This window comes from Poecilia formosa, unplaced genomic scaffold (genome assembly GCF_000485575.1).
Source record: "Poecilia formosa unplaced genomic scaffold, Poecilia_formosa-5.1.2 Scaffold300, whole genome shotgun sequence".
Taxonomy (NCBI): Eukaryota; Metazoa; Chordata; class Actinopteri; order Cyprinodontiformes; family Poeciliidae; genus Poecilia; species Poecilia formosa.
In genome coordinates this window covers 269124-296922 of record NW_006800239.1, presented here as the reverse complement: position 1 = coordinate 296922, position 27799 = coordinate 269124, and the positions used below count along the sequence as shown (strand labels likewise).

General features: G+C 39.8%; 1 protein-coding gene across 25 annotated transcripts in view; it reads left to right on the top strand.

Moving 5' to 3' along the window:
* LOC103152099 (titin) overlaps positions 1 to 27799 on the top strand; it is a 155193-nt gene that overhangs the window by 33875 nt on the left and 93519 nt on the right. For 6 of the 25 annotated variants that reach the window (XM_016660865.1, XM_016660864.1, XM_016660862.1 and 3 more), the window contains 46 exons: positions 2864 to 3145; positions 3674 to 3952; positions 4039 to 4320; positions 4399 to 4677; positions 4776 to 5063; positions 5159 to 5437; positions 5520 to 5801; positions 5957 to 6235; positions 6431 to 6709; positions 6897 to 7175; positions 11849 to 12139; positions 12927 to 13214; positions 13440 to 13556; positions 13643 to 13925; positions 14026 to 14209; positions 14675 to 14755; positions 14876 to 15143; positions 15236 to 15253; positions 15444 to 15653; positions 15885 to 15962; positions 16047 to 16073; positions 16255 to 16311; positions 16396 to 16440; positions 17166 to 17225; positions 17425 to 17487; positions 17835 to 17906; positions 18076 to 18147; positions 18623 to 18784; positions 19059 to 19148; positions 19310 to 19399; positions 19533 to 19622; positions 19796 to 20671; positions 21047 to 21907; positions 22254 to 22331; positions 22452 to 22526; positions 22689 to 22760; positions 22945 to 23034; positions 23236 to 23307; positions 23495 to 23566; positions 23760 to 23831; positions 24033 to 24098; positions 24313 to 24375; positions 24510 to 24584; positions 24747 to 24836; positions 25159 to 25194; positions 25400 to 27373. In XM_016660865.1, the coding sequence (XP_016516351.1) occupies positions 2864 to 3145; positions 3674 to 3952; positions 4039 to 4320; positions 4399 to 4677; positions 4776 to 5063; positions 5159 to 5437; positions 5520 to 5801; positions 5957 to 6235; positions 6431 to 6709; positions 6897 to 7175; positions 11849 to 12139; positions 12927 to 13214; positions 13440 to 13556; positions 13643 to 13925; positions 14026 to 14209; positions 14675 to 14755; positions 14876 to 15143; positions 15236 to 15253; positions 15444 to 15653; positions 15885 to 15962; positions 16047 to 16073; positions 16255 to 16311; positions 16396 to 16440; positions 17166 to 17225; positions 17425 to 17487; positions 17835 to 17906; positions 18076 to 18147; positions 18623 to 18784; positions 19059 to 19148; positions 19310 to 19399; positions 19533 to 19622; positions 19796 to 20671; positions 21047 to 21907; positions 22254 to 22331; positions 22452 to 22526; positions 22689 to 22760; positions 22945 to 23034; positions 23236 to 23307; positions 23495 to 23566; positions 23760 to 23831; positions 24033 to 24098; positions 24313 to 24375; positions 24510 to 24584; positions 24747 to 24836; positions 25159 to 25194; positions 25400 to 27373 (10026 nt within the window). Of the gene's footprint in view, positions 1 to 177; positions 457 to 2863; positions 3146 to 3673; positions 3953 to 4038; positions 4321 to 4398; positions 4678 to 4775; positions 5064 to 5158; positions 5438 to 5519; positions 5802 to 5956; positions 6236 to 6430; positions 6710 to 6896; positions 7176 to 11848; positions 12140 to 12926; positions 13215 to 13439; positions 13557 to 13642; positions 13926 to 14025; positions 14210 to 14674; positions 14756 to 14875; positions 15144 to 15235; positions 15254 to 15443; positions 15654 to 15884; positions 15963 to 16046; positions 16074 to 16254; positions 16312 to 16395; positions 16441 to 17165; positions 17226 to 17424; positions 17488 to 17834; positions 17907 to 18075; positions 18148 to 18622; positions 18785 to 19058; positions 19149 to 19309; positions 19400 to 19532; positions 19623 to 19795; positions 20672 to 21046; positions 21908 to 22253; positions 22332 to 22451; positions 22527 to 22688; positions 22761 to 22944; positions 23035 to 23235; positions 23308 to 23494; positions 23567 to 23759; positions 23832 to 24032; positions 24099 to 24312; positions 24376 to 24509; positions 24585 to 24746; positions 24837 to 25158; positions 25195 to 25399; positions 27374 to 27799 lie in introns of all 25 variants that reach the window. The other 19 variants (XM_016660857.1, XM_016660866.1, XM_016660858.1 and 16 more) reach the window with 19 other exon arrangements.

Sequence of the window (27799 nt, the reverse complement as noted above, 5' to 3'; positions counted from 1 at the left end):
GCATGTTTCTCAGTTTCATGGAAAGCTTTGTGTATGATGAAATGTCAGGTGATTTATTTGCTTATTTTCCAGGTTTCCAGAAAACTGTTTTCTTTATGCGTTGTTTAGATCAGAGAATTAACAAGGTTTAGCTTCAGCCTAGATTCTTCAGTCTCACTTGTGGTCTTCTTTCACTAGAACCACCATCATTTATTGAAAGACCACAGGACATGTCCTGCATGGTGGGCTCTGAAATCTCTTTGAAATGCATGTGTTCTGGAGCACTTCCCATGACCTTCCGATGGCACAAGGATGGTCACGAGCTCACTGAAGATGAGCACGTTAAGATGTCCTCTGAAACCAACAGTGCTGAGTTGAATTTGAAAAATGCCCAGTTATCTCACAGTGGGAAATATGTGTGTGAGGCTGAGAACAAAGTTGGGACTCAGAGATGTACCGCCATGGTCACGGTGACAGGTTTGTCACATTTGTTTGAAAATCTCATCTTAACTCTTTGCTTAAATGTTCAGCTTTAAGCTTCATTAACACAGTGGCTTCAGCTGTGTCCTGTGTTGGTGTCGTAGAGCTAAAGTCTGTGCGTGTAAGTGTTGGTTACCCAGTGAGGCTTGGATGAACATCTATGAGGCTTTTTGGGAATAGTATTTAGTTTGGTATCAGATCAGAAATTCAGGAACTCAATCTGCTTTGAATCTATTGCATATAGACCAGTTAAGGATGGACTTGTTTTGTACTTTTGGATTAAGATTTTGTTTTTCAATTGCAATGTTTTGTTTTGTTTGGTTTTAACAACAGAATTTATCAACAATGACTATTTTATGCTGTGATTTCATGTACGCCACCACTGATCACCCAGTGGATTACAGCATAAAATGTTCTATGATTCTGAATGTTATTTATTTAAATGCAACACCTTGAATTTAGAAGCAAAAGAGAATTATCTCATTTTTCCACTGGGTTTTTTCTTTATGCTCTGGTGATTATCCTGCTTTTATTTCTTCTGTTCTCAAGTCCTATGATTTTTATTTAAACTAAAGACTCAGTTTTTGTTGAACTCATAGTAACAAAGGTTTCTGGTTATGCAGAAGTATACATGGTTACTCTTTTAGCTGAAGCTCAAGTTTGCATGTCAAATACTATATGTTGTTTTGCTGGTATGTTATCCCACAAAATAGTTCAGTTAGTGCATCTGATAGTGGCTGAAGTTACGGTTGAAGGGTTTGATCTAATCTTGTAAGCTAGTGTTGTAGATAATTCCTACTTTTTGTGTGTGGAAGCTGTTTTGGTTCAGTAGCATAAGTATGTTCAGGTTATTTTTGACAGTAGAAATACTGCATCATGGGTCATTTTACATTACAAATATAATTTCTCTCTCTTTTTGGTCCCTGCTTTGGGAGAACCTCCTATCTTGGTTTTCTGTGGAGGAATCTCTTTTAGTTCTTTTGTTGGATATTCATTTGCTCGCAAAAGGAATTTCAAGACTAAGTATGTCAGTGAGAAGAAGCTCTTAAAGTTTTTTGCTGCTGTTTTGACTTGTGAAGTGAAATATGTCATTATGTAAATAAGGCCAAGTAGAATAAATCCTGTCCCACTAACTATGCTAATTATGCACAAGGTTTTTCTGCTTAAGCTTCAACCTACACTCATCTCACTGCTCCTGGGTTATAAATCCACTGTAAGGACATATAGAAGCAGAGGTACCAAAGACAGCTTAAGGGATTAATATTAAATCCAGTCTCCTTGAGCTTCACAGGTAAGTGTCAAATTGCTCAAAGATGGTAGAAATCTTCAGTCAGAAATCATCTGGTTGTCTATGAGAACTACCTCAGTCCATGTAAAATTCAGTCCTTTCAGCTGGAAGAGAGCCATGTGGGTCTTCTAAGTTAATTTAATGCTGCAAAGTTGACAGTGGTCTTGGGTAAATCTTCATAGATACACAACTAATTATAGACCAAATTTATTTGAAACAGATGCTGTGACTCCTCCCACATTTGTTAAGAAATTATCAAACATCCAAGCAGTGATGGGTTCGGTGGTCACGATGGAGTGCAAACTGTCAGGCTCTCTTCCATTTGTTGTCGAGTGGCACAAAGGAAAACAAAGGATCACCAAGAGTTCTAAGTACAAACTTGTGCACATTGGAAGCACAGTTTCCCTGGAGCTAAAACTGACTGAAGGTCGCGACACAGGAGAGTATTCCTGTAAAGTCGCAAATGAAGCTGGCAGCTGTGTATGCAGTGGAATTCTTACAGCTAAAGGTTAGCTTTCAGATTTAATATTATTCTTTAAAAAGTAGTCTTCGTTATAGGTGTCATAATAACTTCTCTGTATGGGTTTTAGTGCCACCGAGATTTCTGGTGGACATCAAGCCTCAAACGGTTATTCCACAGTCAACGGTGACCTTCAGAGGAGTCTTTGAAGGGACTCCCCCATTTACAGTGGAATGGTTTAAGGATGGCATCAAACTCGTTGCTGGATCCTCGTGTACAATCAGTTTAGAGAAATACTCTTCTTCATTGGAGCTCAACTCAGTCGAGGCCATGCAAAGTGGAGTTTATTCTTGCCAAGTTAGCAATGAAGCTGGCACAGTGACAAACGCAGCAGAGTTGTTGGTTAAAGGTTGGACTATTCTTTTTTTGTCCAGCAACATCTTTCATGTAACCCATCTTTTTTCATCATTTTTACCGCTCCTCTGTCTTCATTCTTAGCCATTTATCGTCTCCCAGCGATATTTGTGTTGTCTTTGAGATCGCCTTCCTCCCATCGCAGCATTCAGTCACATGCCTGCATCCAGCATCCATCCCAAAGGTCCTCGAGTGTTGCTTTATGTTGGCAAAAGTAACCAAATCTTTTTTTGACTTCACAGAGCCTCCTCGGTTTATCGTGAAACTGCCTCCCACAACCTTTGTGAAGCAGTGTGAGGGACTCCGTTTAGAATGCAAGACCAACAGCGCACGCTCCTTGAAAATGTGCTGGTACAAAAATGACCAAAAGATAAGTGACGGAGGCAATTATGAAGCCATGTTCGTTGATTCGACTGCATACCTCCAGCTACACTCTGCAAGGCTCGAGGATAATGGAGTCTACACATGTGAGGTTCATAATGATGCTGGCAGCGCAAGCTGCAGCACCACTCTCACAGTTCAAGGTCAGCTATCGAACGGATTTCTTGGTGATATGTTACACTGTGGATTTGTCCCCTCTGAAGTTCAGAAGCATGAAAGAGAAGGAATGAATGTCATGTGATGCAAATTTTGTTTGAGTGTATCATGAATGTCTTTAGAACCAAGTATGAAAATGCCAGCATGGAAACCGTCAAACCTTCCATGTGTCATATAGCATGAGTCTGAGAGATCTCCATGGTCACTGACATGCTTTTTCTCAGTTTTGGTGAAATGATCTTGGGTACATCCCTTTTTAATTACATTAAATTCTCTTTTTTGTCTAAAGGGGAAGCTACGGTGTGATCATACAGTAGCATGAACATTATTTAAGTGTTGCCTTACCATAAAGGATTGTTTTTGTAAAGACCAGGAAGGATTCCTCCAGCATGGACTGAACTTTCCCATAAGCCTGATCATGAAATTGAACCCAGTGCTTGGATAAACTGCTTGTCATAATGGTTTGCCTGTTCATGAAGATAAATTCTCTTAACGTATCAAAACATATTTTCCAGAGTCTCCATCCTTTACTAAAACTCCCAACCCAGTGGAGGGAATTCAAGGGAAAGATGCCAGTCTTTACTGTGAGATGTATGGCACTCCACCTTTCCAGGTTAACTGGTACAAAGACAAAAGGCCCATAAAAGAGAGTTGGAAACATAAGATTGTTAGTGTGGGCAACTCTGCTACTCTTCATGTCATGAAACTTGAGCAGAATGATGTTGGCCTGTATGAGTGCAAGGTGTCAAACAATGTAGGAAGTGAGTTCTGTCACACTACTATCAATCTAAAAGGTTTGTACCAAATCAGTGGACAATTTCTCAAACTCAATTTACAGAGGATCATTTCTCTTCACCTGTGATCTTTTTTTAATGTTCAGAACGACCAGCGTTTGTCACAAAACTCATCGATCAGTCCGTAAGAATCGGCCAGCAACTGACACTGACAGCCACAGTGAAAGGCTCTGAGCCTTTGACTGTGTCCTGGGTCCAGGACAAGGACCATGTCCTTAGAGACAGTGATAACAGGAAGATAACCTTTGAGAACAACGTAGCCACTCTTGTAGTTCCAGAAGCTGACTCAGCAACAGCTGGTAGATACACCTGCCAGCTGAGTAACGACTCAGGACTGGTGGAGTCAGTCTCCCAAGTTACTGTTTTAGGTTTGTAGAACTTTACACACAATTTTACTACAATGCCATTATACCATTAGCTCTAAAGTTTTCTTTCCACAACTTTAGAACCTGCTGCCATTGTGGATAGTCCAGAATCCATGAGTATCACATCAGGAGAAAATGCTTCTATTGAAGTAACAGTGTCTGGTTCACCAGAACTAAAAACAAAATGGTTCAAGGACAACAAAGCCCTCAGTTCTGGTGCCAAATATCAGACATCTTTCACAAAGAAAATTGCTGTTCTGAAGATCCGTTCTGCTGACAAAGCGGATGCCGGAGAATATAAACTAGAGGTTGCAAATCACATTGGTACAGCTTCTTGTAAAATCAAGCTCTCAGTCTCAGGTCGGTGAACTTTATGGAGATGCTCTCTTTATCCTATGAGAAAATGTATCCAACAGGTAGTTCAAAAAAGTGGCTCATGACATGTTCTTTGACTACAGATAAGTTGATTCCTCCAAGTTTCATAAAGAAGCTGAATGATACCCACTTTGTTGTGGGAAGGACTGGTGAGATGGAGTGCAAAGCTTCTGGATCTTCTCCTTTAACAATTTCCTGGTTTCATAATGGCAGGGAGATCAAGAGTAGTCCCTCCTATGACATCAGCTCCACAGATAATAACTACAGACTGCGAATTTCAACTGTCAGCATGTCTGATTCTGGCAAATACACCTGTAAAGCAGTGAATGCTGCAGGAGCCAGTGAGACCAGTGCCTCATTTAATGTGACAGGTTAGTACAGACCAGCAGCCTTTAAGGATGGAATCAGATTGTTATGGAAACCTATTACCTATCCCACAACCAATCTTTTTTTTATCTTAAACCAGAACCTCCTTCATTTTTGGAAACTCCTGAACCCAAAGAAATCTTGCCTGGCAAAAATGTAACTTTCTTAGCTAAAGTAAAAGGCAGTGCCCCGCTGCAAGTCAAGTGGTTCAGGGGAGCCAAAGAAATGCAACATGGAAGAGGCTGTGAGATCTCATTTAAGGCTGATGTGGCCACATTGGTGCTTCATAGAGTTGATAGATCCCATGCAGGAGAGTACACATGCCAGGTCATAAACAACGCAGGAAAGGAAAGCTGCCCTCTCCATCTTTTTGTGAAAGGTTTGTCAGCATGAAACTCTTCTAAGCATCTGCATTTGAAGGTGACTTTGGTGTAACTGATTCTTGGAATTACCTCCCTTAGAGCCAGTCCACTTTGTGAAGAAGCTGAGAGATATTTCTTCTGAGAAGGGTAAGCCTCTGAGGCTTGAGGTCACTTTCTCAGGAACACCCAGGGTAAATGTGACCTGGAAGAAGGATGGGAAACTCATCTGGGCCTCAAATGAGTACACGGTGATCACCACAGACACCTCCTGCATCCTAGAGATTCTTAACTCTGACAGAATGGAGGCAGCTGGCACATACTCTTGTGAAGTAGACAACGGAGTAGGAACTGACAAATGTGAAGCACACATTTCAATTCTAGGTAAAAACCAAGGAACTCTTGCATGTTATGAGTTTAGTTCTTTAGCTTCCTCTTTCATACCTATTCTCTATCAATCTCTAATTATCTCATTCTTTAAGATATTAATTTGCACCTTTACATTTGTACTAAAACCATCATCCTCATCTTTCATTTAGAGCGGCCATACTTTGTCGATCAGATGGAGCCAGTGGAGGTAACAATGGGTAATGCAGTTACCCTGAAATGTCGTATTGCAGGAAGTCCTGATATCTCAGTAGCTTGGTTTAAGGCTGGTGGAAAGCTGAGGAAATCCCCCATTTGCTCCATGGATTTCTCAAATGGTATTGCCTCTTTGAATCTGGTCAAGACAGCTAAGTCTGATGATGGTGAATACACCTGCAAGGCTGAGAACCGGGTCGGTTCAGCCTCTGCCACTTGCAGAGTGACAGTGAAAGGTGATGCTCGCATTTTATGCTCCATTTTCCAGATTATAATAGTTTTGCATTAAAAAAAATCTTTCTAATGCTCAAAGTGAATGTAGTAAAGGTGACTTAAAAGAAAAACACCTTTCTTGGGATAAATACTCTGAGAAAGAAACAAAATATATGGTATTTTGAACAAATTTCTTAAATCATCATTGCCTTTCTTAGAGCCTGTGTGCTTTGTCAAGAAGTTGGAAGACACAACTTTCGTGGTTGGGCAGCCGCTGAAGCTAGTCTGTACATACACTGGGAGCCCGAGGGTGTATGTGTCGTGGAAAAAGGACAACAAGCTGATCTGGGCCTCTTATCAGTACAACGTTAAAACCACCGACTCTACCTGCATTCTGGAGGTTCTGAACAGTGACAGGCCTGAAGCAGCAGGAATGTACACTTGTGAGATTTCTAATGGAGCTGGGAGTGATGTTTGCCACGCTCATGTCAGCCTAGGTAAAGTCAAAAACTGTTAACATTTCCGGTTTCACTTAATTTAACTAACTCCTCCAGCTACGGTAGCTCAAGAGGGTTTTTGTGCTCTTCAAAGAGTAATGCAATAATCTTAACTGATTCAAACTACTTCTTTCATCCTGTCTGCTTGCATACTCCACACAACTAACCCAAACATTACCCCTCTCAGAACCCCCTCGCTTTGTGAACAAGCTGGAAGACACGTATTTCAGACTCCGGGAGCCTTTGACCTTGAAGTGCACATACACTGGGAGTCAGAGAATACATGTGACCTGGAAAAAAGATGACAAGTTAATCTGGGCCTCATACAAGTACAACGTCAAGACTTCTTATGATACATGCATCTTGGAAGTCCTCAACAGTGACCGAGTAGAAGCTGTGGGAAGATACACATGTGAAATTTCTAATGCAGGAGGAAGCGATGTCTGCCATGCTAATGTGAAATTAGGTAAACTCTTAATTCACTCACATGCATATTTCTTTGCAGGAATAACAAATCCATTTGTGTCTTCTTCGTAGTCTGTCATGTAACCAGCTTGCTTCAAAGACTAATTATCTTATCGTCATCTAACACTTCCATCGCTTACTGATTTCTTAGAACCTGTTCGGTTTGTGAAAAAGCTGAGAAACACCTTCTATAGAATTGGCCACTCTTTGACGCTGGAGTGCACATTCACGGGCAGTCAGAGGATTTATGTCAGCTGGATGAAGGATGGCAAACCTATCTGGGCTTCATATAAATACAACATTAAAACGACCAACTTCTCCAGCTAGAAGCTAGAAGACACTTCATACAGTCTGGGTGATAGGCTGACTCTGAGGTGCACATACACTGGGAGTCAGCGGGTCCACGTGAGCTGGACGAAGGATGGCATGCAAATCTGGGCCTCATACAAACACAGTGTCAAAACCACAGATTCATCTTGTGTTCTGGAAGTCCTCAACAGTGACAGAGAAGAGGCAGCTGGACTCTACGTTTGTCAAGTTTCTAATGCTGAGAGCTGTGCTGTCTGTGATGCTCATATCATTTGTAAAACATCTAAAAAAGGTATAACTTCATCTCATCTAATCCAAAACACTAATTAGAAACATCATATAACTGCTAATGCTAAAAAGGCAGACATTGTGTCCTACTCCAAGATCAGCTCTGTTCTAGTAGATGCTGTTGGATGGATTTGGTGTAATTTAGATCTTGAGGGGAATTTAGAAATTGCAGAAAGGATGCATAGCATGGCGGTCACATAATTTTTGGAGGTGTGTAGCTATTGATTAAAAGATAACAAGCTCTTTACGCTATGATGCCATTTCATCCATTGACCTCACTTTTTAAATATTTAATGTGGCCCACAAATTTATGGCTAAATTGATATTATTTCTAATCACTTCCATGTTCTGATAATAAAATCCCACTTGACTGTGGAATACTTAGTGGCTAGCACATTTCATGATTGCTCTTATTCCACATGTGGCATCCTAGTACAGCATCATACTAAAACTTATTGAGTTTCTGAGAGTGACTCATTCGTTTGTTTAAAGCGTCTAGGTCTGCATGCCTAGAAACTTTATTTTACACCTTTGGCCATGGACATAATTGGAACACTGGAATGCAAAGATTTTTATGCGTGAAAAAATACTTTTGGCAATATTGTGTCAAATGTCAAAGTTAAAATTACAATAATAATTTAACTCATTTGTAAAGTATTTTTTATCTCACATTCTGGCTTTTGTGCACAGACCTTAAATAACCCTTTCTTTGATAATAGAGGTTAGATTTGTCATTTAGTTTGGTAAAGCTACCAGTCTGCATGCTGAATGTAATAAAAAAGAATGAATCTCTTCTCCTGAAACAAATCTAATGTCTTTTGCAGTAGTAGGTTGCACAACAGAAACTGGTAGAGCAGAAGCTGGTCTTGGGTGGTGGTTTGCCTTTACTTAGTCCTTCATTTAATCCAAGTTTGAATTAATTTCATTACTTAATTTTAATTTATGCATTTTAATTAATGCTTGAATTGTAATTCTAACTTTGACTTGGTCCCCCATCATCTTTCCTTCTAACGCTCATCACTGCCTCTCATAGAAGCTGCTCACTTCATCAGGAAGCTAGAAAACACCACATTCAGAGTGGGACAACCAATGGCACTTAGAGTTGCCTTCGTTAGTAGTCCAAGGGTACGCATGACCTGGAGGAAAGATGGGCGACTGATCTGGGCTTCTTATCAGTTCAATGTCAAGACCACAGACTGCAGCTGTGTGCTGGAAGTTCTCAACAGCGACAGAGAAGAAGCTCGTGGGAGATGCACGGGCGAAATTTCCAACAGTGAAGGCTCAGATATCTGCCATGCTTATGTCAAACTAGGTAACAATTACCAGCAATACATCACTCACATTTCACATTATTAATTCTATGCATGAACTAAATAGCTCCTCTTGTTAACCACTAATAATACTCTAAAAATCAAGAAGTCCAAGCTTAAGGGCTCGACACCCAGGGAGCGACATCACTCCGCCGCCATTTATTTCCTGTGGAACTTTGCCTCCGCCAGGCAGGCAACTGGCAAACTTTGTGCATACCAGTGATTCTTGAGAATAGGGACAAAATGGGTTTTAATTTTCCCATATATATATTTTTTTTATTATTTATTATTTCTCACCTTATGTATGCAAATATGACAAATAATGTTCAGGAAATGTAAAGACGCTAAGGTGCAGGCTCCCAGTTGCAACATTTTTTAAAAAATTACATTTTTAATTGACCTGACCCAGAACTTTGTCATCACCATCTGACAAAAATAAATATAAAATGATTTTTAAAATACCCTATTAGTGATATTTTTACTCATTTTACAGACAAATGCTTCTCAAGAAACAAAAAACATATTATTTAAAACAAAAACAACAAAAAGTTGTTTTTGTGTCGGAGTTCTGTGTCGGAGTCGACACAGAACTGAAGTTGGTGACAAACTAGTGAGTACAATGAAAAACTTGACACATGTGAAGTAATGCAATTTATGTAAAATACATTAAAATGAATTAATTGCACATTTAAGTGAGATTTGACAACAATTTTACTGAAAGAGTCACAAAAACTCTGATGGAGTTGACAAAAAGCCAAACTACCTCAATTTATATGATGTTATTCTGAAGGAGGTCATATTGTAGCTCATCAGGTCCATGAAATCTTTACAGTATACTAGAATTAAGCTTTTATTTCACAAAATTTCATCACAGTTTTGAAAATGGTCAGTTATGGAGTTGACACATCATGGTTGTGACAAGCAACTTAGGAATGAAACAGAAGAAAAAACTAAAGAATAACATAAGCTAACCAGAGCTAACTAGCCCTCTTAGCAAAGGAAGAGAAAAGACGACGTCATGGGGTCCTCAGAAGTTCTGGTGCCCCCCAATAATGCCTGATTTTTTTTACATTCTTTTCATGTCTGACGGTGTTGGCAAAAACTAGGGACAAATTTCAACGGAGTTGGAAAATATCTAAAAATTATTTTTAATTCAATTTATCGATACTTTTATAATTATTTATATGACTACTTATACTTAATTGTCATAATATATAATTTTAGTATTTCTTTAATTGTTTTAAACTATTATTGAATTCTGCTCCTGGACAAGGGATTTTACAGGCATCATCCACCGACTACAATGTTTAAAATAAAAAAAAATATTCAGCAAACACAAGAAAAATATACATTGTTGTGCTCACATGACCCAGGTTAGTTTAGTCAGATATTTGAAAAAAATATATTTTGTGTATATTTTATTCAAATTTGGTACTTTATCCATAGGACATGTTTTGTCCCTATTCTCAAGAATCACTGATATGAAAATTCAAGTTTGTACACATAGTTGTGAATACGCGGAAAAGCAATGCGACACAAGAAAATAGAAGAATGTTCAACTTTTGTCGTTACCATTGCTATTGCGTCCCATTGCTATCATGTTTCTTTGCTATTACATCCTGTTGTTGCATTCCGTTGTTATCGCGTCCCTTTGCTATCGCGTCCCATTGCTATTACGTTCCTTTGCTATCGCGTCCCATTGCTATTACGTTCCTTTGCTATCGCGTCCCTTTGCTATTACGTTCCTTTGCTATCGCGTCCCATTGCTATTACGTTCCTTTGCTATCGCGTCCCTTTGCTATTACGTCCTGTTGCTATTACGTCCTGTTGTTATCGCGTCCCTTTGCTATCGCGTCCCATGTGTTGTTGGATTTATCCCCAATGGCCAAAAACTCATTTGTCGCTCCCCGTGCGTCGAGCCCATTAGCCAAAACTTCCTCAAACATGTCAAGTTTTCACAAATCCAAAGATCCACGGATGTGCACAGGCACATACTATATAGTCTTTGAGGAGTCTAAGATTGATTGCAACATTGCTTCTCTCAGAACCTGTACGGTTTACAAAGAAACTGGAGGATGTCACTCATCAGTTGGGCAACCCCTTGAGACAAGATTGCACCAACGGGTTCATGTCACATGGAAGAAGCATGACAAGCTCATCTGGGCCTCTTACCTATACAGCGTGAAAACTACAGACTCGTTCTGCACTCTGGAAGTGCTCAACAATGACAGAATCGCTGCTGCAGGGAAATACACTTGTGAAATTTCCAATGCAGAAAGAACGGACACATGTCACGCTCATGTTAAAATAGGGAACCCACTAACCAACACATTCCATCCCATCTCTTTGTTTGGTGTAACTGCTACTAACATGCAGTCCAGTTGATCCCTGTGGATTTATGGGTAACACTCTGTGCATTTTGTATCATCAGAGACCATGAATGTTGTCATCGTCAGATTTTGGGATGGTTGGTTCTCTGTAAGGCAGGTTTGAAATCAGACATGGTGTTACAGAGTCACTGTCAGAAACATATCTACTTTTGTGGATAGGTCATGGTTAGTTGGACTGTTTGCTCATATTTATTGATGATATTGTTCGTTTCTGTTGCATTTGCATCACAATTTGTGCTCCTGTTGTCTTGTCATCTATGGTGGATTTTATTTCCCGGTGCTGTGGTAAAGGCCCAGTGGCCTGAAGAAGAATACATGTTAAATGACTTGCTTACTCTCCCAACATGACCTGATTTTCTGAAATTTATCCCCCACAGAACGTAAAGTGCCTCCAAACTTCACTAAGAGGCCGTCTGAGTCCATCGTGGATTCAGCTGGTAAGGTAATAAAGATGGAGGCTCGGGTGTCCGGCTCCCAGCCACTGACCATCACCTGGTACAAGGACAACCAAGAGATCCATGCCTCTGGAAAATATGACATCAGCTTCAAGAACAACATGGCTGTGCTGTGTATCAAAGACTCTGCGGTTTCTGACAGCAGTGTCTACACCTGTGAGGCTTCCAACGAAGCAGGGAAAGTGTCATGTCAGGTGTCCCTCACAGTTTCAGGTAGGGAGTCCAACCCTAACATAACCTATACCAGATTGGCTGAATGTTGTGCAGAGTTTTCTTTGTGAACTGACGATTAACTATTCTTTGGTTTAGATAAATACACTAGTCTAGCAAATCTAAATTGTTCTGTATGAAATTTCCTTTGTCTCCTAAAGTCTAGAGGTTAGTCTTCCGGAACATGACCTATCATACAAATTTATCTTAATTAGAGTGTCCTCATAAAGTTTTTTTTTTTTCAACTTAAAAGGGCAAGCTCACTTATTTTAAGTGTTTATTTCTGTATGTGTGGATGGTTATGACTTGCAGGTAATAAAAAACATGATCAGTTTCTCAGAAAATGAAAAAAAATATGTTTTTATTCATTCTCTCCACAAAGAGTTAAGTCACAAAAGGTAATTGCTGAAGACATTGTCTATTCAAAGAGGGCGATATCCAAGCATATAAATGGAAAGTTTAGTGGAAGGAAAAAAAAATGATAGAAAACAGGTACACAAAATACATAAATATCTACAGCCTGTACAGGATTGTAATGTCCATTCAAGAGTTTGAGGGTTATTCACAAGGTGTGACCTGAAGCTGGAGTAAGACCTCAAAGAGTCAGCACAAACAGAAATACCAAGGACATGAGCTACTAATGTGCTGCTTAGATAGATTCTCTATGGACTATAGTCAAGGGATAGATGAGAGCCTATTTTTATTTTAACAAATACTGTAAAAGTATTCTGTTATGTTATTATGTTAAAGGCAAGTATCTTCATTTATTCAGCCTCTTTCTCACCTTCAGAAACTGGTCAACCTCCTAAATTTGACGTCCCTCTGGAGCCGGTCACAGTGAACGAGGGGGAGAAGCTGAGCCTCAAATGCCATGTTAAAGGCTCCTCTCCTCTGACAATCCAGTGGATGAAGGACAGGAGGGAGCTGAAGTCCAGTGATAAAACCAAAATCACATTTGTTGGTGGGACGGCCTCCCTTGAGGTCAGCTCCGCATCAAAGGAAGATGCAGGGGATTATCTGTGCAAGGCCAGCAATGCAGTCGGTAGTGACTTCTGCAAGGCCAAGGTCACTGTGAAGGGTAAGCAGTTGAACTTCCTGTAAAGTGTAAACAAGTCCAAGGTTTGATGAAAATCTAACCACCATATTTTAATCTTTAAGTGTTTCCTATAAATGGAAACATTTATAGGAAACATTTGTATTTTGAAAGGCTGTCAGAAAGATGTCCAACCTCATAAAAACCAGACTCAAATTGTTAAAGTAACTCTTCACTCACCGTCTCAGTTTGGTTTCTATGTATCTTCAGACAAAGGAGCCAAGCCTTCACCCACCGAGGCACCGACCCCCGCTGCAGCTGCCCCAGTCAAAAGACTCGACAACCTTTTCTTCATTGAAGAACCCAAAAACATTTCAGTCACAGAGAGTAAGGACAACATTCCTCTCCTTCCTCAAAACATTCCCATTTGAAGTTAAGGCTTTGCTCATTTCTTTACATCTGCTTCTCTTCAGAGGGCACTGCAACCTTCATCGCCAAGATTGGAGGTGATCCAATCCCCAGCGTGAAGTGGATGAAGGGCAAATGGAGGCAGATCACCGCTGGTGGTCGTATCTCCATCGAGCACAAGGGCCAGGATGCCAAACTGGAGATCAGAGAGGTGACCAAGTCCGACTCTGGCCTCTACAGGTGTGTCGCCACCAACAAACATGGAGAGATCGAGTCCGGCGCTGAGATGGAAGTCACCAAAAAGGAAGAAGGGGAAGGCATTGGAGATATCAGAACAAAACTCAAGAAGTAATACAAGTTCATTTCTATATTCCACCACTGACTTTGAATTGTGTTAATGGAACAAATGTCTCTATCTGCTCAATGACTTCATGTATGATATTTTCAGAACTCCCTCCAAGCAAAAGAGCCCAAAGAAACTTGAAAACATCAGTATTGTTGACTTGCTCAGAGGTCATGACCCCAAAGACTATGAGAGGATCCTCCGGGAACATGGGATCCATGACTACAGGGCCATCCTGCAGGCCGTGGAGTTCCTGAAGAGAGAGAAGGAGATGGAAACTGGCAAAGCGGTACTGGGGAAAACTGATTGTAATAGTGAAGCTGGATTGGTTTGTAATAGCACAGATTTGAAGGACAAATCTGCTCTGTATTCTATTTGTATTATCAGTTTTCCTTGATTGGAAAACAACCTTTCAACAACAATTCTAAAAGATATCTATTATATCTTAAGGTTTAGCTTAGAAAACTAAAAGGATTTTGCACCTTTCAGGTAAAATATTATGACAATGTAATATAATTGATTATGTGTTTCATGTATTACCAGTCAGGAGGTATCTGAAGTATCTGTACCATTCAGGGTCACTACATCTCACAATAGTGTCTTTCTGAAGTGGTTTCAGCTGATGAAACTGTTGTTGCTGTTGTGGGAAACAATTTTTGTTGCAACAAGATAAATTGGGATGTTGCATATCTTTGATATTGACTACTGAAAGATTGTGAAGGTGTTGCATTAATAGCCTTATACCCTGTGGCAGGAGGTGGAACATGGTGGTCGGGTTGAAGAGGAGGACATGGCCAGACTGATCCAGCAGCTGGAGGGACGTGTCGACACAGAGGTAAACGCCAACACTTATTTTAGAGCAAATGGCTGTTTCACTCCACTACATGACCAAGGTTCCATGTAGATGAAAACCAATAATAAATAAAAATTATCATAATTGATGTTTTGTCCTTAGCCTGTGTCTGTGATGGAAGACATCTCTGACCAGACAACCACAGAGAACCAAACGGCAACGTTTGAGTGCGAGATCCAGATCAACTACCCAGAGATCTCTCTGACCTGGTACAAGGGAACGCAGAAACTGGAGAACAGTGATAAATACGAGATCAGCAGTGTGGGCAACCGCCACTACCTGAAGATTAAGAACTGCCAGGTCAAAGATGAGGGCAACTTCCGTGTGGTGTGTGGTCCTCACATCTCCAACGCCAAACTCACCGTAACAGGTAAGAGCGTTTTCCATGTCCTCTCCTTGCTGGAGCCCATTCTATGTGTTTGTAGTGTATCCTCATGCGCCGATACTTTATTTCCACATCAGGAGGTGATTACAAACCAGGTGAGTCAAATACAACTAGACTAACCTCTTTAAATCTGCTGGATGTCCTGCAGTTTTTCTTTCTGTGTTGTCTTGTTCGTAGTATATTTTCCTTCAGAGAAGAAGAAAAGATCAAATGTGACACTTTGATAACTTCAGACAAAACACAACTCTTTAAAATTAAATGTCATCTTTAATTGTCTGATTTTAGCCGACCAAATTCAGTTTACTAAACGCATCCGAAACATCGAAGTCAGCGAACGTCACTCCGCCACCTTCGAGTGTGAGTTGTCCTTTGACAACGCAACCGTTTCGTGGTACAAAGACTCGTGGGAGCTCAAAGAAAGCCCCAAATATAACTTCAGGACAGAAGGCCGACGGCACTTTATGACGATCCGCAACGTGACAGCAGAGGATGAAGGTTTGTCAAAAAGATTTACCTTCTTTTTCCTCTGGAGGGACGTTTCTGACAAACAGAAATACAGAAGTTTCTTCTGTTCGTACCTACTCAATCAGAGCCAAGAGTTCTTATTTAACCCTGTTACAAAACACTGTAGAAAGTACGCAATCTCTATGCACCATTAAACCAAAATTGTTTGAATCAGTTGTTGAGCCTTAAATAAAATAGAACAATAATGTCTCCACCCGCCAGGCGTTTACTCCGTGATCGCTCGCCTGGAGCCAATGGGAGAAGCTCGAAGCACCGCCGAGCTTTACCTCTCAGGCAAAGGTCTGTTTTAGCCGACAGCAGCAGTCAGAGACGTTTACACCCATTCACAGATCTAATTACATCCGTCTACCTGTTTTTTCACAGACGTTGGTTTAGGAAAGGTTCCTCAGGGTGAGTAGTTTCAAAATAAACTCAGGTTTATTTTCACATCTTATATCTTGGTAAAGCTAATAATGCACAACCACACCATTCTGGTTATATAGTGGTATGAAAAAATGCGTTCTCCCACATTAAAAAAATAAAATCTAAGTTAACTTTAAATTTAATCACACTTTCATTAATGCACCTTCAGACATCCCAGATTCGTCAGTTCAGCTCCCAGACATGGGTTCCATGATCATTTCCCAAGGTGAGTCTGGGACAAATAGGAACATTTTTCACTTAGCGTCTGTTTCACCTCCTTCGTTCACCCTTTTTTTTTCTCTGTCAAAAGAATCCTCTGAATTTTATCACCACGAGGAACGATCTGAAGTCAAAGGTACAACAATAACGGAGCTTTAAATGAGCGCTACTGTTGTTTGAATCTATGAACCTTCATCAGTTCCATCAAAACATTTCATCATTACATTTAACCATCAATATCATTGTCATCTCCATCATCTCCATCATCTCCATCCTTTAACTTTCCTCCCAAATAACAGTGTGATCCTGATAAACTCCCAGATTATTAACTATTTCACTTCATCCTCATGTCTGAAGTGCCGTGGAATAAATTTAACTCGCAAATAAATAAATAAATAAATAAATACATACATCTCGAATTTAACTGAGAACGATCTGTTGTGCAGAGGAGAATCATGGCTGAGTTAAAAAATCTGCAGATTAACCTCGATATTTGCAACACAAATGATTTCAGTTCAATTCGGTATCATTAATACAAAGCCCAGTCAGTAAAAAGATAATGAAGTACAAATCGGTAAAAATAAATTATCAAGTATTAACTGTTATCAGATAAATTTGGATTCATAAACGTAGTAATTTGAGGTTAAACATTAAAAATAAATTCGGTTGTGATTTTTTTATACAATTATAGGGATTATTCAAAACTATTCAAAACTAAAATTTGAATCATAAATCCCAGAAATGCAAAAAAATTAAATTAGTACAGAAAATCTTTGCCATGGTCCTCATCTGCACAGAAACGTCTCAGTGAACAAACCTGTGATCTGTAACAGCTGATTATCATTTAATGGTTTCCTGTAGAGTTTAAGAGTCTGACGGTTGAAGAAGAAACGGTTTCGGTTCTGTACTCCTCCGTCTCAGGTATCAGCGTTGTTCACTCCTTCATTTATACATCAGCTGTCTTTTGACTGTTTGTCTGTTTTCAACTGGTTTTGGCCTTCATGTGTCGTGCCATTCTGTTACTCTGTTGATTTCTTGATCATTAATGCCACCTTGTTATTAAAGCAGTGCTATAGTCAGGTCTTGTTTTCTGTCTAAGTTCCCTTTTCTCCTCTGCCAGAAGAGAAAAAAGCTGTGGAAGAGTATATTGGCCGGACTGAAGTCAGAGAGGAAATCACTTCAGGTATATCAGCTTTAAAGCTATTCTGCAATGAGCTCTGGCTGAACCAAAAAAACAGATCAAAAGCCGCTAACCCCAATGTTCACCTTATTAAACCCAGCTGCTGCTTGCAGAGGCTTTCCTTCTTCTGTAGATCTTAACTGTAGCTTTAACATCTGGTCTGTGGTGTTTGTGGTAGATCTTCAGTCTGTTTTTGTCTCCTCTTATCAATGTTTTGTTCTTCTTGACACGCTTCTCCTCTTACGCTCTTATTAACCCAAACTGAAGCTTTCTGCTCTGTAGACAGCAGAAAGCAGACTGCACAGCCTAACTGTCTGGCTTTTAATCCAAACTTTCTTGATCTTTTAAAGTTCATGAGGTTTACAGGAAGCCAGAAGAGAAACCCTCTGAGCGCGAAGCTCCACACCCACCTGCCGTCACAGGTATCTGTAAATACCAAACTCTTTATTCATCATTGTTGTATCTCATTTCTGTTCTGTGTTCTCATGTTGGTTTATGAGACTTCTTTAGTTGTTTGTGTGTACATGAAAAGATCTTCCTGTTGGTGTTTGTTGTGGTCAGAAAACTGAACTTCATAATAATGTTTTAAAGAACCTGAGGTAAAGAAGCCATGGCCTGATACTTTCACAACTCCTCAGCGAGAAGAACTGACAGTTCCACAAGGTAATGTTTATGACTGTGATTTCTTATAAAGCTTCTTGTATCATGTCTGGGTGAGTCTTTATTGGCTCTAATTCTTCATTGTTGGGATAAAAATGGCTCAGAATACTCTTTAATTCTACAAACCTACCAGAAACACACCACATTTTAAACACAATAATTATAGACAAGATGATTAAACATAGGGAATTTCTTAAGTAAATGACTTCCAGCACTTTTGGAATTACTGATATATTTAATTTATTTAATTAAACGAGCCATACTTTTAGATGTTTTTCTTCTTGGCTCCTTGAATACATTTATTCATTGTTCTTCCAGTGCTTGAAGAGCATTGTGTTCTTGATATTGTCCATCAGTCAACTGTTTGTTTGTCTGTATTTCATGTGCTTGATCAATTGTCTTTTACTTCCTTCACTCTTTAAATTCTTGAATTAAGGGTATTTTTTGTGACTTAAGTGTTTCTTTGTTAAATCTGAAGTATTCACCGAACCAAAGCCTGAACCCAAGCCAAAAGAACCAGAAAAGGTTCCTCCAGAACCAAAACGACAGCTTCAGAAGCCAGAAGTACCTGAACCTAAAGTGACCGAAGCACCAGAAGTAAAACCTGCCAAGAAAACTCCTGCAGTTCCTGAACCGAGAGGTAAAGGAGTGAATGTTCAAGCAGAAAAACCACGTAACCCATGTCTTGTTTTATTTTCATATTGCTCTTAACATGATTTTGTGTTGGATATTATTTGCTGCTAACCTCTTGATTAGATCTTTAACATCTTCTCTAGTGTTGTCCTCACACGGGTTTTCAGATTTCAACAAAACAAAACTTCTTCCTCTCTTTGAGATACTCTCTTCTTGGTTTAAACAAAACTTTTATAATTAACTCTGTGTAAAGATGGGAATATTTTTAATGTTCTCTAAAGTCCCAGCTGTAACCAAACCAGCAGAGGCCAAAGTCCATCCAGTCACTGAGAGGATTGCTCCTCCAAAGACTGAGGAGATCTTGCCAAGAGGTACTGGAACCACAATGTTTTGTCCAGTTTGAATTTCTTATAAATGTGTTGAGATGGGAATCTTGTTTTGTGAAACTGGCTGTCCTGTTGGTGTCTCTGCTTAATGCACTCAGCAGAGTGTACTACAGTCTTTAAAGCTGTTTTTTAAATGTTCTTTAAAGCACCAGTGCTACCAAAGGCAGAAGAACCTTTAGTCCAGCCATCAGCAGCTGTGGTTACACCATCAGCACCAGAACCCCGACCAGCTGAAGGTATTCATCTCCGACCTTTTCTTCTGCTGTTATCTCCTCTTGTGTTTAGGTCTTTGAATTCACTCGCTTAGAGTGTAATCTTTGACAGCCTTGATTGTTACGTTTGTACTAACCAAGAGAAATGTTCTTTAAGTAAAAGATGTAACCAGACCAGAGAAAGCAGTCGTCCAAACACCTGAATCTAAAATCCTTCCAGTCTGGACTGAAGCTGCTCCAGTTAAAGGTACTGCAGAGGTCATATAACAAACTGCTTGTTAAATGATCTGCTAGTTTTCTCTTTTACTCTCTTTTATGGTAGTTTCTCTGGAACACATAATCTTTCAAAATGCTTAGCACTCGTAAGAGTGTGACTTAAACTCTTTAAAACATTTCTCTTGTAATTACTGTTCTTCTAAGTTGCCTCAGAAAGGAAGGAGCTTGAAGTTACTGGAAAACCAGCCCCATTGGTTGCCAAGAGTGAGCCAGAGGTACTCGAGTTTACCCCTCAAACACAAGAAGAACCAAAGTTTGGAGAAAAAGCTAAAAAGGCTTTTGAAGAAGTGGAGAAGGTCATTAAGTTTCCTAAAACGGTTGATGAAGCCAAAATGCCAAGAGAAATTGAGAGGTTCCCTGATGCAACAAAATTGGTTCCAGAAACACAGAAAAAGATTCCAGAAAAAACAAAGATGATTACTGAATCACCAAAGGTGGTTTCTGAAGCACCATCCAAGGTTCCAGAAAAGTCAAAGGGGGAAATAAAGAGGGGTCAAGAGGTTCCCAAAAAGGTTCCAGAAACACAGACTAAGATTCCAGAAAAAACAAAGATGATTACTGAATCACCAAAGGTGGTTTCTGAAGCACCATCCAAGGTTCCAGAAAAGTCAAAAGGGGAAATAAAGATGGGTCAGGAAGTTCCCAAAAAGGTTCCAGAAAAAACAACAATGATTACTGAATCGCCAAAGGTGGTTTCTGAAGCACCATCCACTGTCCCAGAAAAGTCAGAAGAAGAGATAAGATGGGGTCAAGAGCTTCCCAAAAGGGTTCCAGAAACACAAAACATGGTTCCAGAAAAACCAAAAGAAAAGAAAGTTTTACAGGAACCAGAGAAGATTTTGACGGTTCCCAAAAAGGTTCCTGAAACACCAAAGAAAGTAATAGAGGAAATGAAGGTTAAGGAGCCACCAGCAGACCTAAGGAGTAAAACAGAAGCTCCACAGGTTGAAATAGTGAAGACCCCTCCAGATTACAAAGCCCCACAGCAACAAGAGAAGGTTGAAAAACCTCAGCAACAAGGTAGATATGTCTACTTGAAGGTTTCAAAGATCTTATCAACTAATCTTTGCACATCTTGATCTTCTAATGTGTTATATCTTAAGGTTTCTTGTCAGAGGTTTGTTAAATTTGTGCTGCATCTTTTAGCTGTTATGTCTGTAAAGCTCATGGAAGTTATCAAAAACTAACCACACCCAGGCATAAGGTGTGAACAGTAACCAAAGACGTTGACCAAAAATGTTACCTGTTAGACTTAAGTGTAAATGCATAATCAGACATTAATATACTAATATCTATGTGTTTCTGTCCTGATCTTTTTTTATATGTTTGGTTCTTCTTGGCCACCGCTTCATGGTGCATTTCTTCAATCTTGGGTGACGTCTCCAAAAATATCAGTTCGTCTGGAGAATGACCTAAAACAACAAACTGTTGTGGTTGAAGACATTAAGAGGTTTGTTCCTGTAGAAAGTTTCACTCCAATAACTGTTGAACTCAAGCAAGAAGTTCAAAGATCTGAAAGAAGATTCAAACACGAGGAGTCAGTTGTAAGAGATGACAGAACTTTATATGGGAGGGAAGAACAAATGGAGGAAACAGAAGTTCCTACAAGGTCCAGAGAAGATCATGAAGTGACAAAGTCTAAATATTTGAGGTACACTGAAGAATATGAGTATGAAAAACTGGAAGACGTTAAAGTTTCAAGGGAAATGAAAATTGAATCTGTGATCTCAGTTTCTCCACCTCTAACTGAAACTGAGCTTTCATCAAAAGAGCCCAGAACCCAACCTGCAGTTACTCCAACAGACATAGACGTTTCTCTAGCTAAAGATGACGTTTCATTTATGAAAGACTCTTTCAAGAAAACTCAAGACAAAAAAGAACAGAAGCCTAGCTTTTATTCAGCTACAGAGCATAGAAAAGACACTTTTATTTTAGCAAAGCATCTAGAAACCAAAGAAGAAATTACAAAGAAGTATGATGAATCTCTTTCCGAAATTGAGAAAGTACCTACAGAGAAAGTACCAACAGAAACTGTGATCCAACCTGAGAAATCTCAAGCTAGACCGGTGAAGACATTTCAAGTCCCTGAGCATCAAAGTCTGTCATCTACAAAGCCATCACATCCAAAATCAAAAGAAATCTTTTTTGAGACTGATTATTCAGAAGAAGCTACAACCACTGAAAGAAAAACTCAAAGAAGAGAAGATATGAAAGAGGAAAACCTTACACAGAAGACTCTGCAACCTCTTGAGAAAGGTATTCTTGTAAATTTGATCGCTTAAGATCAAACTCTTGAAATATATTTGTTATATTTAGCCTAGTCCAGCATAATGTTGGCAGGGAACCTGTTACACTAATCTAACCTTGAAAAGATTAGATTAGTTTGTGTGTCCTGTTTTTTGTGTGTCCTGTTTTTGTATTGTTGAGAATGTATGTCTTGGGAAAAACTCTTTTTTGTTTAAATCTTTAGTTTTTCTTTTTTATTTTACACATTCTTGCTGGTGCAGATTGGACTTTCTAATATCTGCACCAGCTCCTTGTCTTAGTCCTTTGTGAACATAATGATGCCTTAGTTGTGATCTTGGTATCTTTTATTTCAAAGTGTCGCCTCCTGAAGTGAAGAAACCTTCTGCACCAGCACCAAAGCCTTCATATCCTCCAAAGGTTATACCTCCTGCAGGTAGTTCAATTGGTTCTTGCTGGCATTTATGAGTCAGCCATGTTTGTCTTGTATGTGCTTGTATAAGCTTAATGTTTTCTTGATCATGACTTGGGCATATTCCCAAATTATCTCCTTCAGAGGAGAAGAAACCTTCTGAGCCAGAACCAAAGTCGACACATCCTCCTCCTCCCCCTGAAGTTACTGCTCCTGCAGGTAGTGCTTCATTTATGTTTTTCTTGATGGCATCCATGAGTCAGCCATGTTTGTCTGTATGTCCAATTGTGTTGATGCCATCACTTAACCTGTTTGATGATGGCCAAGCTTAATGTTTTCTTGATCGTGATGATCATGACATTACCAAATTATCTCCTTCAGAGGAGAGGAAACCTTCTGCACCAGAACCAAAGCCTTCACCTCCTCCTCCTCCTAAAGTTACTCCTCCCATAGGTTGGTTGGTTCACGTGTTTCTTGCTGGCATTCATGAGTCAGCCATGTTTGTTTTCATGTCCCTGTCGTCTCTTAATTAATGTCCATGGATTATCATGTTTTAAGTTGTGCCAGTACATGATGTCCAAGATTAGTGTTTTCTAGATCATAATGGGTTGGTTTATTCCCAAATTATTTCCTCCAGAGGAGAAGAAACCTTCTGCACCAGAACCAAAGCCCTCACCTCCTCCTCCTCCTTCTCCTTCTTCTCCTCCTAAAGTTACTCCTTCTACAGGTAGTCTAATTTCTTCATGTGTTCATTTTTCTTGCTGGCATTCATGAGTCAGCCATGTTTGTCTTCATGTCAATTTATGTTGATACCAGATACCATCTCCTAACACGTGCTCTAATTGTCGAGTTTAAGTTGTGCCAGTTTGTGCTTTCCAAACGTTTTCTTAATGATGACTCGGGTGTATCCCCAAACTATCTCCTTCAGAGGAGAAGAAACCTTCTGCACCAGAACCAAAGCCCTCACCTCCTCCTCCTCCTAAAGTTACTCCTCCTGCAGGTAGTCTGATTTGTTGGTGTCTTTCTTCTTGTTGACATCATGAGTCAGCCATGTTTGTCTTTATGTCCATTTATGTTGATACCATCTCTTAACATGTCTTTGGATTGTTAAGTTGTGCCAGTACAGGCTTTCCAGGCTTAATGTTTTCTTGATCATAATGGGTCTACTCCCAAATTATCTCCTTCAGTGGAGAAGAAACCTTCTGCACCAGAACCAAAGCCCTCACCTCCTGCTCCACCTAAAGTTACTCCTTCTGCAGGTAGTTTAATTTGTTCATGTGTTTCTTCTTGCTGACATCACGAGTCAGCCATGTTTGTTTTTATGTCCATTTATGTTGATATCATTTCTTAACATGTCTGCAGGTTGTCTTTTAAGTTGTGCCACTATGTGCTTTTCAAGCTTAGTTTGTTCTTGACCATGACTTGGGTGTATTCCCAAATTATCTCCTTCAGAGAAGAAAGCAGCACCAGAACCAAAGCCTTCACCACCTGCTCCTCCTCCTCCTCAGAAGGTTACTCCTGCAGGTAGTCTGATTGGTTTATGTGTTCATCTTCTTTGCTGACCTTAAAGGTCATCCATGTTTGTCTTTATATAAGTTGGTGTTGACACTGTCTCTTAACTTGTCGAGTATTTTTTCATGTTTTTGGTGGTTCCAGTATTTTCTTTACAATCTTAATGGTATTTTTCTTATGATCTGGATGTAATCCCAAATGATCTCCCCCCAGAGGGGAAGAAACCATCACCAGAGCCAAAGCCCTCTGTTCCTCCTCAAAAAGTTTCTCCTCCTGCAGGTACTTTTTTTCTCTCTTAATATTTTATGTTGTCTGCTTTTTTCTGTGTCTGGTTCGTTTCTTGGGTGGAGGATAAACAAGACTCCTGTTTTTCTTTGTTTTCGTTGTATTTGTTGTCTTATCTTATGCAACTTTTCACTGCTTTTGTCAGTGTCCTTGTAGCCTTGCTATTGTCCTGGTCGTGATCTTGCATCTTATTTATTATTTCCTCCAGAGGAGAAGAAACCATCTGTATCTGAACCAGCAGCTCCGTCACCCAAAGTTGCTCCTCCTGCAGGTAGTTTATTCAGTCTTGGGTCTCTGAACTGTTTTCTTAACTCTTGATATGTCAGCTTTTGTAATGTGTTGTCACCTTTACATCTATTGTTATGTTGGTCTTTACGTTTTTTTGTGGTATCTTGTGCTCTCAAGTGTCTCCTCCAGAAGAAAAGAAACTGCCTCCAGTATCAAGAGAACAACCAGCAGAAAAAGTAGTTTCTCCAGAAGGTAGTTTCTTCTGTTTGTCATTCTTATCTCTGTTTCTCTTCATCCTAAGTCAAATCTGTTGGTCATAGCAGCAGTGACATCTTTAAGATTGTCTGTTTTATTCAGTTGTTGTTTATTGAGTGGATCATTGTCAGTGATTTAATTGAGTTGGCGTTCTTGTAGCTCCAGTTGCACCAGTGGAGAAGAAACCTTCTGAGCCCGGTGTAAAGGCTGAACCTACCACCGTTTCTGAAAGAATTTCTCCACCTGAAGGTAAAATTTCTTTTCTTCATCTTCATTTATCTGTGTTTGACTTTTTCCTCCTTTGATTCTGAAAATGTCAATGTTTGATTTGTTTACTTTAATGTCTTTACTGTTTGATGTTGTCAGCACAACTTTTTTAGTCTTTCACATCTTAAATATCTGTTTTATGAGACCAATTTATGTAATAAACAGTGCATTTATATTACAGCAAAAAAGGATGTTCAGTGGACCAAATCTGAGATTGTTTTTGTCTTCCTCTGTCTTTGGCTTTAAATGTGGCTTTTGTTTGTGCAGTGTTTGCTTATAATTGGTCTTGTTTAAATTTTTGCAGACAAGGAACCAGTTTCAGCTCCTGGACCAACTAAAGGTATAAAAAAGTGGATTTATCTTAACAGTAAAACCACTTAACTTGTTATTTTAAAGGTTTTACTCATAAACCTTTAAAAATAATCTTTTCAGTGTTGTTGTGATGTGTGATGTTTGTGTTGTAAAAAACAAATGTTTCATCCAAAGGATGTTTCTGTGTTTAAATGTGAGTGTCATAAAAGATGTTTTTACTCCCTCAACCACAGTGCCAACTCTTAAGCAAAAGGGTAAAATTCCCATTGAGGAGGAGAAAACTACAGAGGTTCCTAAACTAAAGAGTAAAATGACCATAAAACCCAAAGAGAAAGAGCCAGAAATGGAGACCATTCAGTTGAAGAAGGTTCCGGTAAAATCTCCAGAGCCCGAGAAACAGGTTATAACTCATAAAGCAGAAATGATAAGACACCATGATCCAGAACTATCAGTGCGAGGACTTCATGATAGAGAAGAGCGGGAGATCATAACCCTTGGAAGAACTGAACGAGTCTTTATAGCAGAACAGGAAACAATTCAACTGAGTCAAATTGAGGAGACTGAAACAATTAAAATTGTCCAAACAACAGAGAAAGAAGGTTGGACAAGAACCACAAAACCCAAGAAAGAAGAGGAACCCGAGGTTCCCAGTGTAGATAAGAAGAAAATAAAGAAACTACCGAAGACAGAGGAGCAACAAGAATCTGTGAAACTAAAACCATTTGAAAAGCCTGGAAAGTTAGAACAAGAGCAAGAGCAGATCAAACTGAAACAGGCTCCAAGTAAGCCTAAAGAACTTGAAAAGGAAATTTCAAAGGATAAAACTGAAACGACAAAACAGCGTGACACAGAACCGAGAGTCCAGAAACCTCAAGAGAGAGAAGATCGAGAGATAATCCCACATGGAAGACCTGAAAGAGTGTCCGTTCCTGCCGAGGAGCCATCTAAAGCTGGTCAAACAGAAAAACCTGAACAGCCAGAGGAAGACGAGAAATCTAAGTGGACCAGAACCACAAAGGCACCAAAGGAAGGAGACACGGAGCCAGATGTATCGAAGAAGAAAATCAAGAAATTACCAAAGAAAGATGAAGAACCAGAAGTTGTGACATTGAAACCTTTTGAAAAACCCACAAAACAAGAAGCATCAGAACAAGCAAACACTAGAGATGAAGGTCGGGCAAAGACAGATACTGAGCGCTCTCCTTTTAAATTGGGTGAGATGTTGCTCAAAGATAAACCTACATCAGCTCTCAAAGACAAAGAAGACAAAGATGTTTCTTTGACAAGTTCTGACACAAGTCCAGATATTATCAAATCCCAACCAGAACCACCACAAAAGAAAAAGGTTGATCAAGTACCTAAGGATGAAGAAACTACAGCAGCAGATAAACCTAAAGTTAAACCTAAAGTGATTCCCAAACCAGAGGAAAAGGAAGAGCAGGTTGTTTTGAAGCCTTTCACCAAAGTCACTCAGCCAGAAAAAGTCCCTGATGAAGAGATAAAGAAGCCCGTAGACACAAAGGTTCTAGACAAGACAACCAAAGACATGAAAGATACAGAGAAACAGAAACCTGTGAAGAAGGAGGAACCGTCTGTTCCAGCCAAGAAACCAAGTCCTACAGGTCTTAAAGAGAAGATCTCACCTACTGAAGCAGAGAAGGTCCCAGCAAAACCATCCGATGTGTTAAAGAAAGATGTTGAACTCAAAAAGACTCCTTCTCCCACGGTCAGTACAGAGAAAGCAGAAGACAAAAAGCCCACAAAGCCTGTTGAGGAGCCGAAGAAGGCTGAGCTAAAAAAGACTCCACCGTCTAAAGTGGAGAAGCAGAAAGACGTGGAGAAAGTTCCAGCTGAGAGAAAGCCAAGTTCTGAAAAAGTCAAAGAGATCCCTAAAGCTGTTTCCCCCAAAGACTCAGTTGAAGCCATAACACTCAAAAAAGTTCCCAAGAAGCCATCAGAAGACAAGGTCTCAGAATCAGAAAAGCCTGATAAAGGTCGGATCCCCCTTTCAAAAGAGATTTCTCCTGGAGCTGTGCAAATGAAGAGGGTGACAACTCAGCCTGAGGAGGAGGTCTTTGAAAATGAGCCTGACGAAGGCGAGGTTGAGGAGGAATCCTGGGGCTGGGATCTTGTTCCCTCAGAGGACTGGCAAGGTGAAGAGGTGGATGGGGCCGTTGAGACTCCGGGTATGCCTGGTGCCAGACGAGGTGAGACGAGCGAACTCTTCCAGCTGATTCTGGAGCCCCTTCATCCCATCCCAGATCTCTCATCTAATCCTCATCACATCTTCTTTGATCACTTTATCCATTTTCTTCATCTCATGCTGATGAATTCATCTGTGTGTATGTCAGTTGTGTTGATCCATCATCCCATCTGCTGTATTGTTTCCATCTTTTCATTCATCATATCCAGTCTTCCCAATTGCAGAACAGATATTTGTCTGTTTGTCTTCGCTGCTGTGGATTTCACTTGTCTTTGTTGTCTAAGCAAATGTCCTTTCAATCATCTCATCATCTCAGTATGTTTCCATTTCATCTTCCAGGTCTTTCAAGTGTCTGTTCATATGTGATGTCTCATATTCCCATGTTTGCTCTTGGAAATGTTTTCATGTTTTTTCTTTGGCGTCTGCTGGA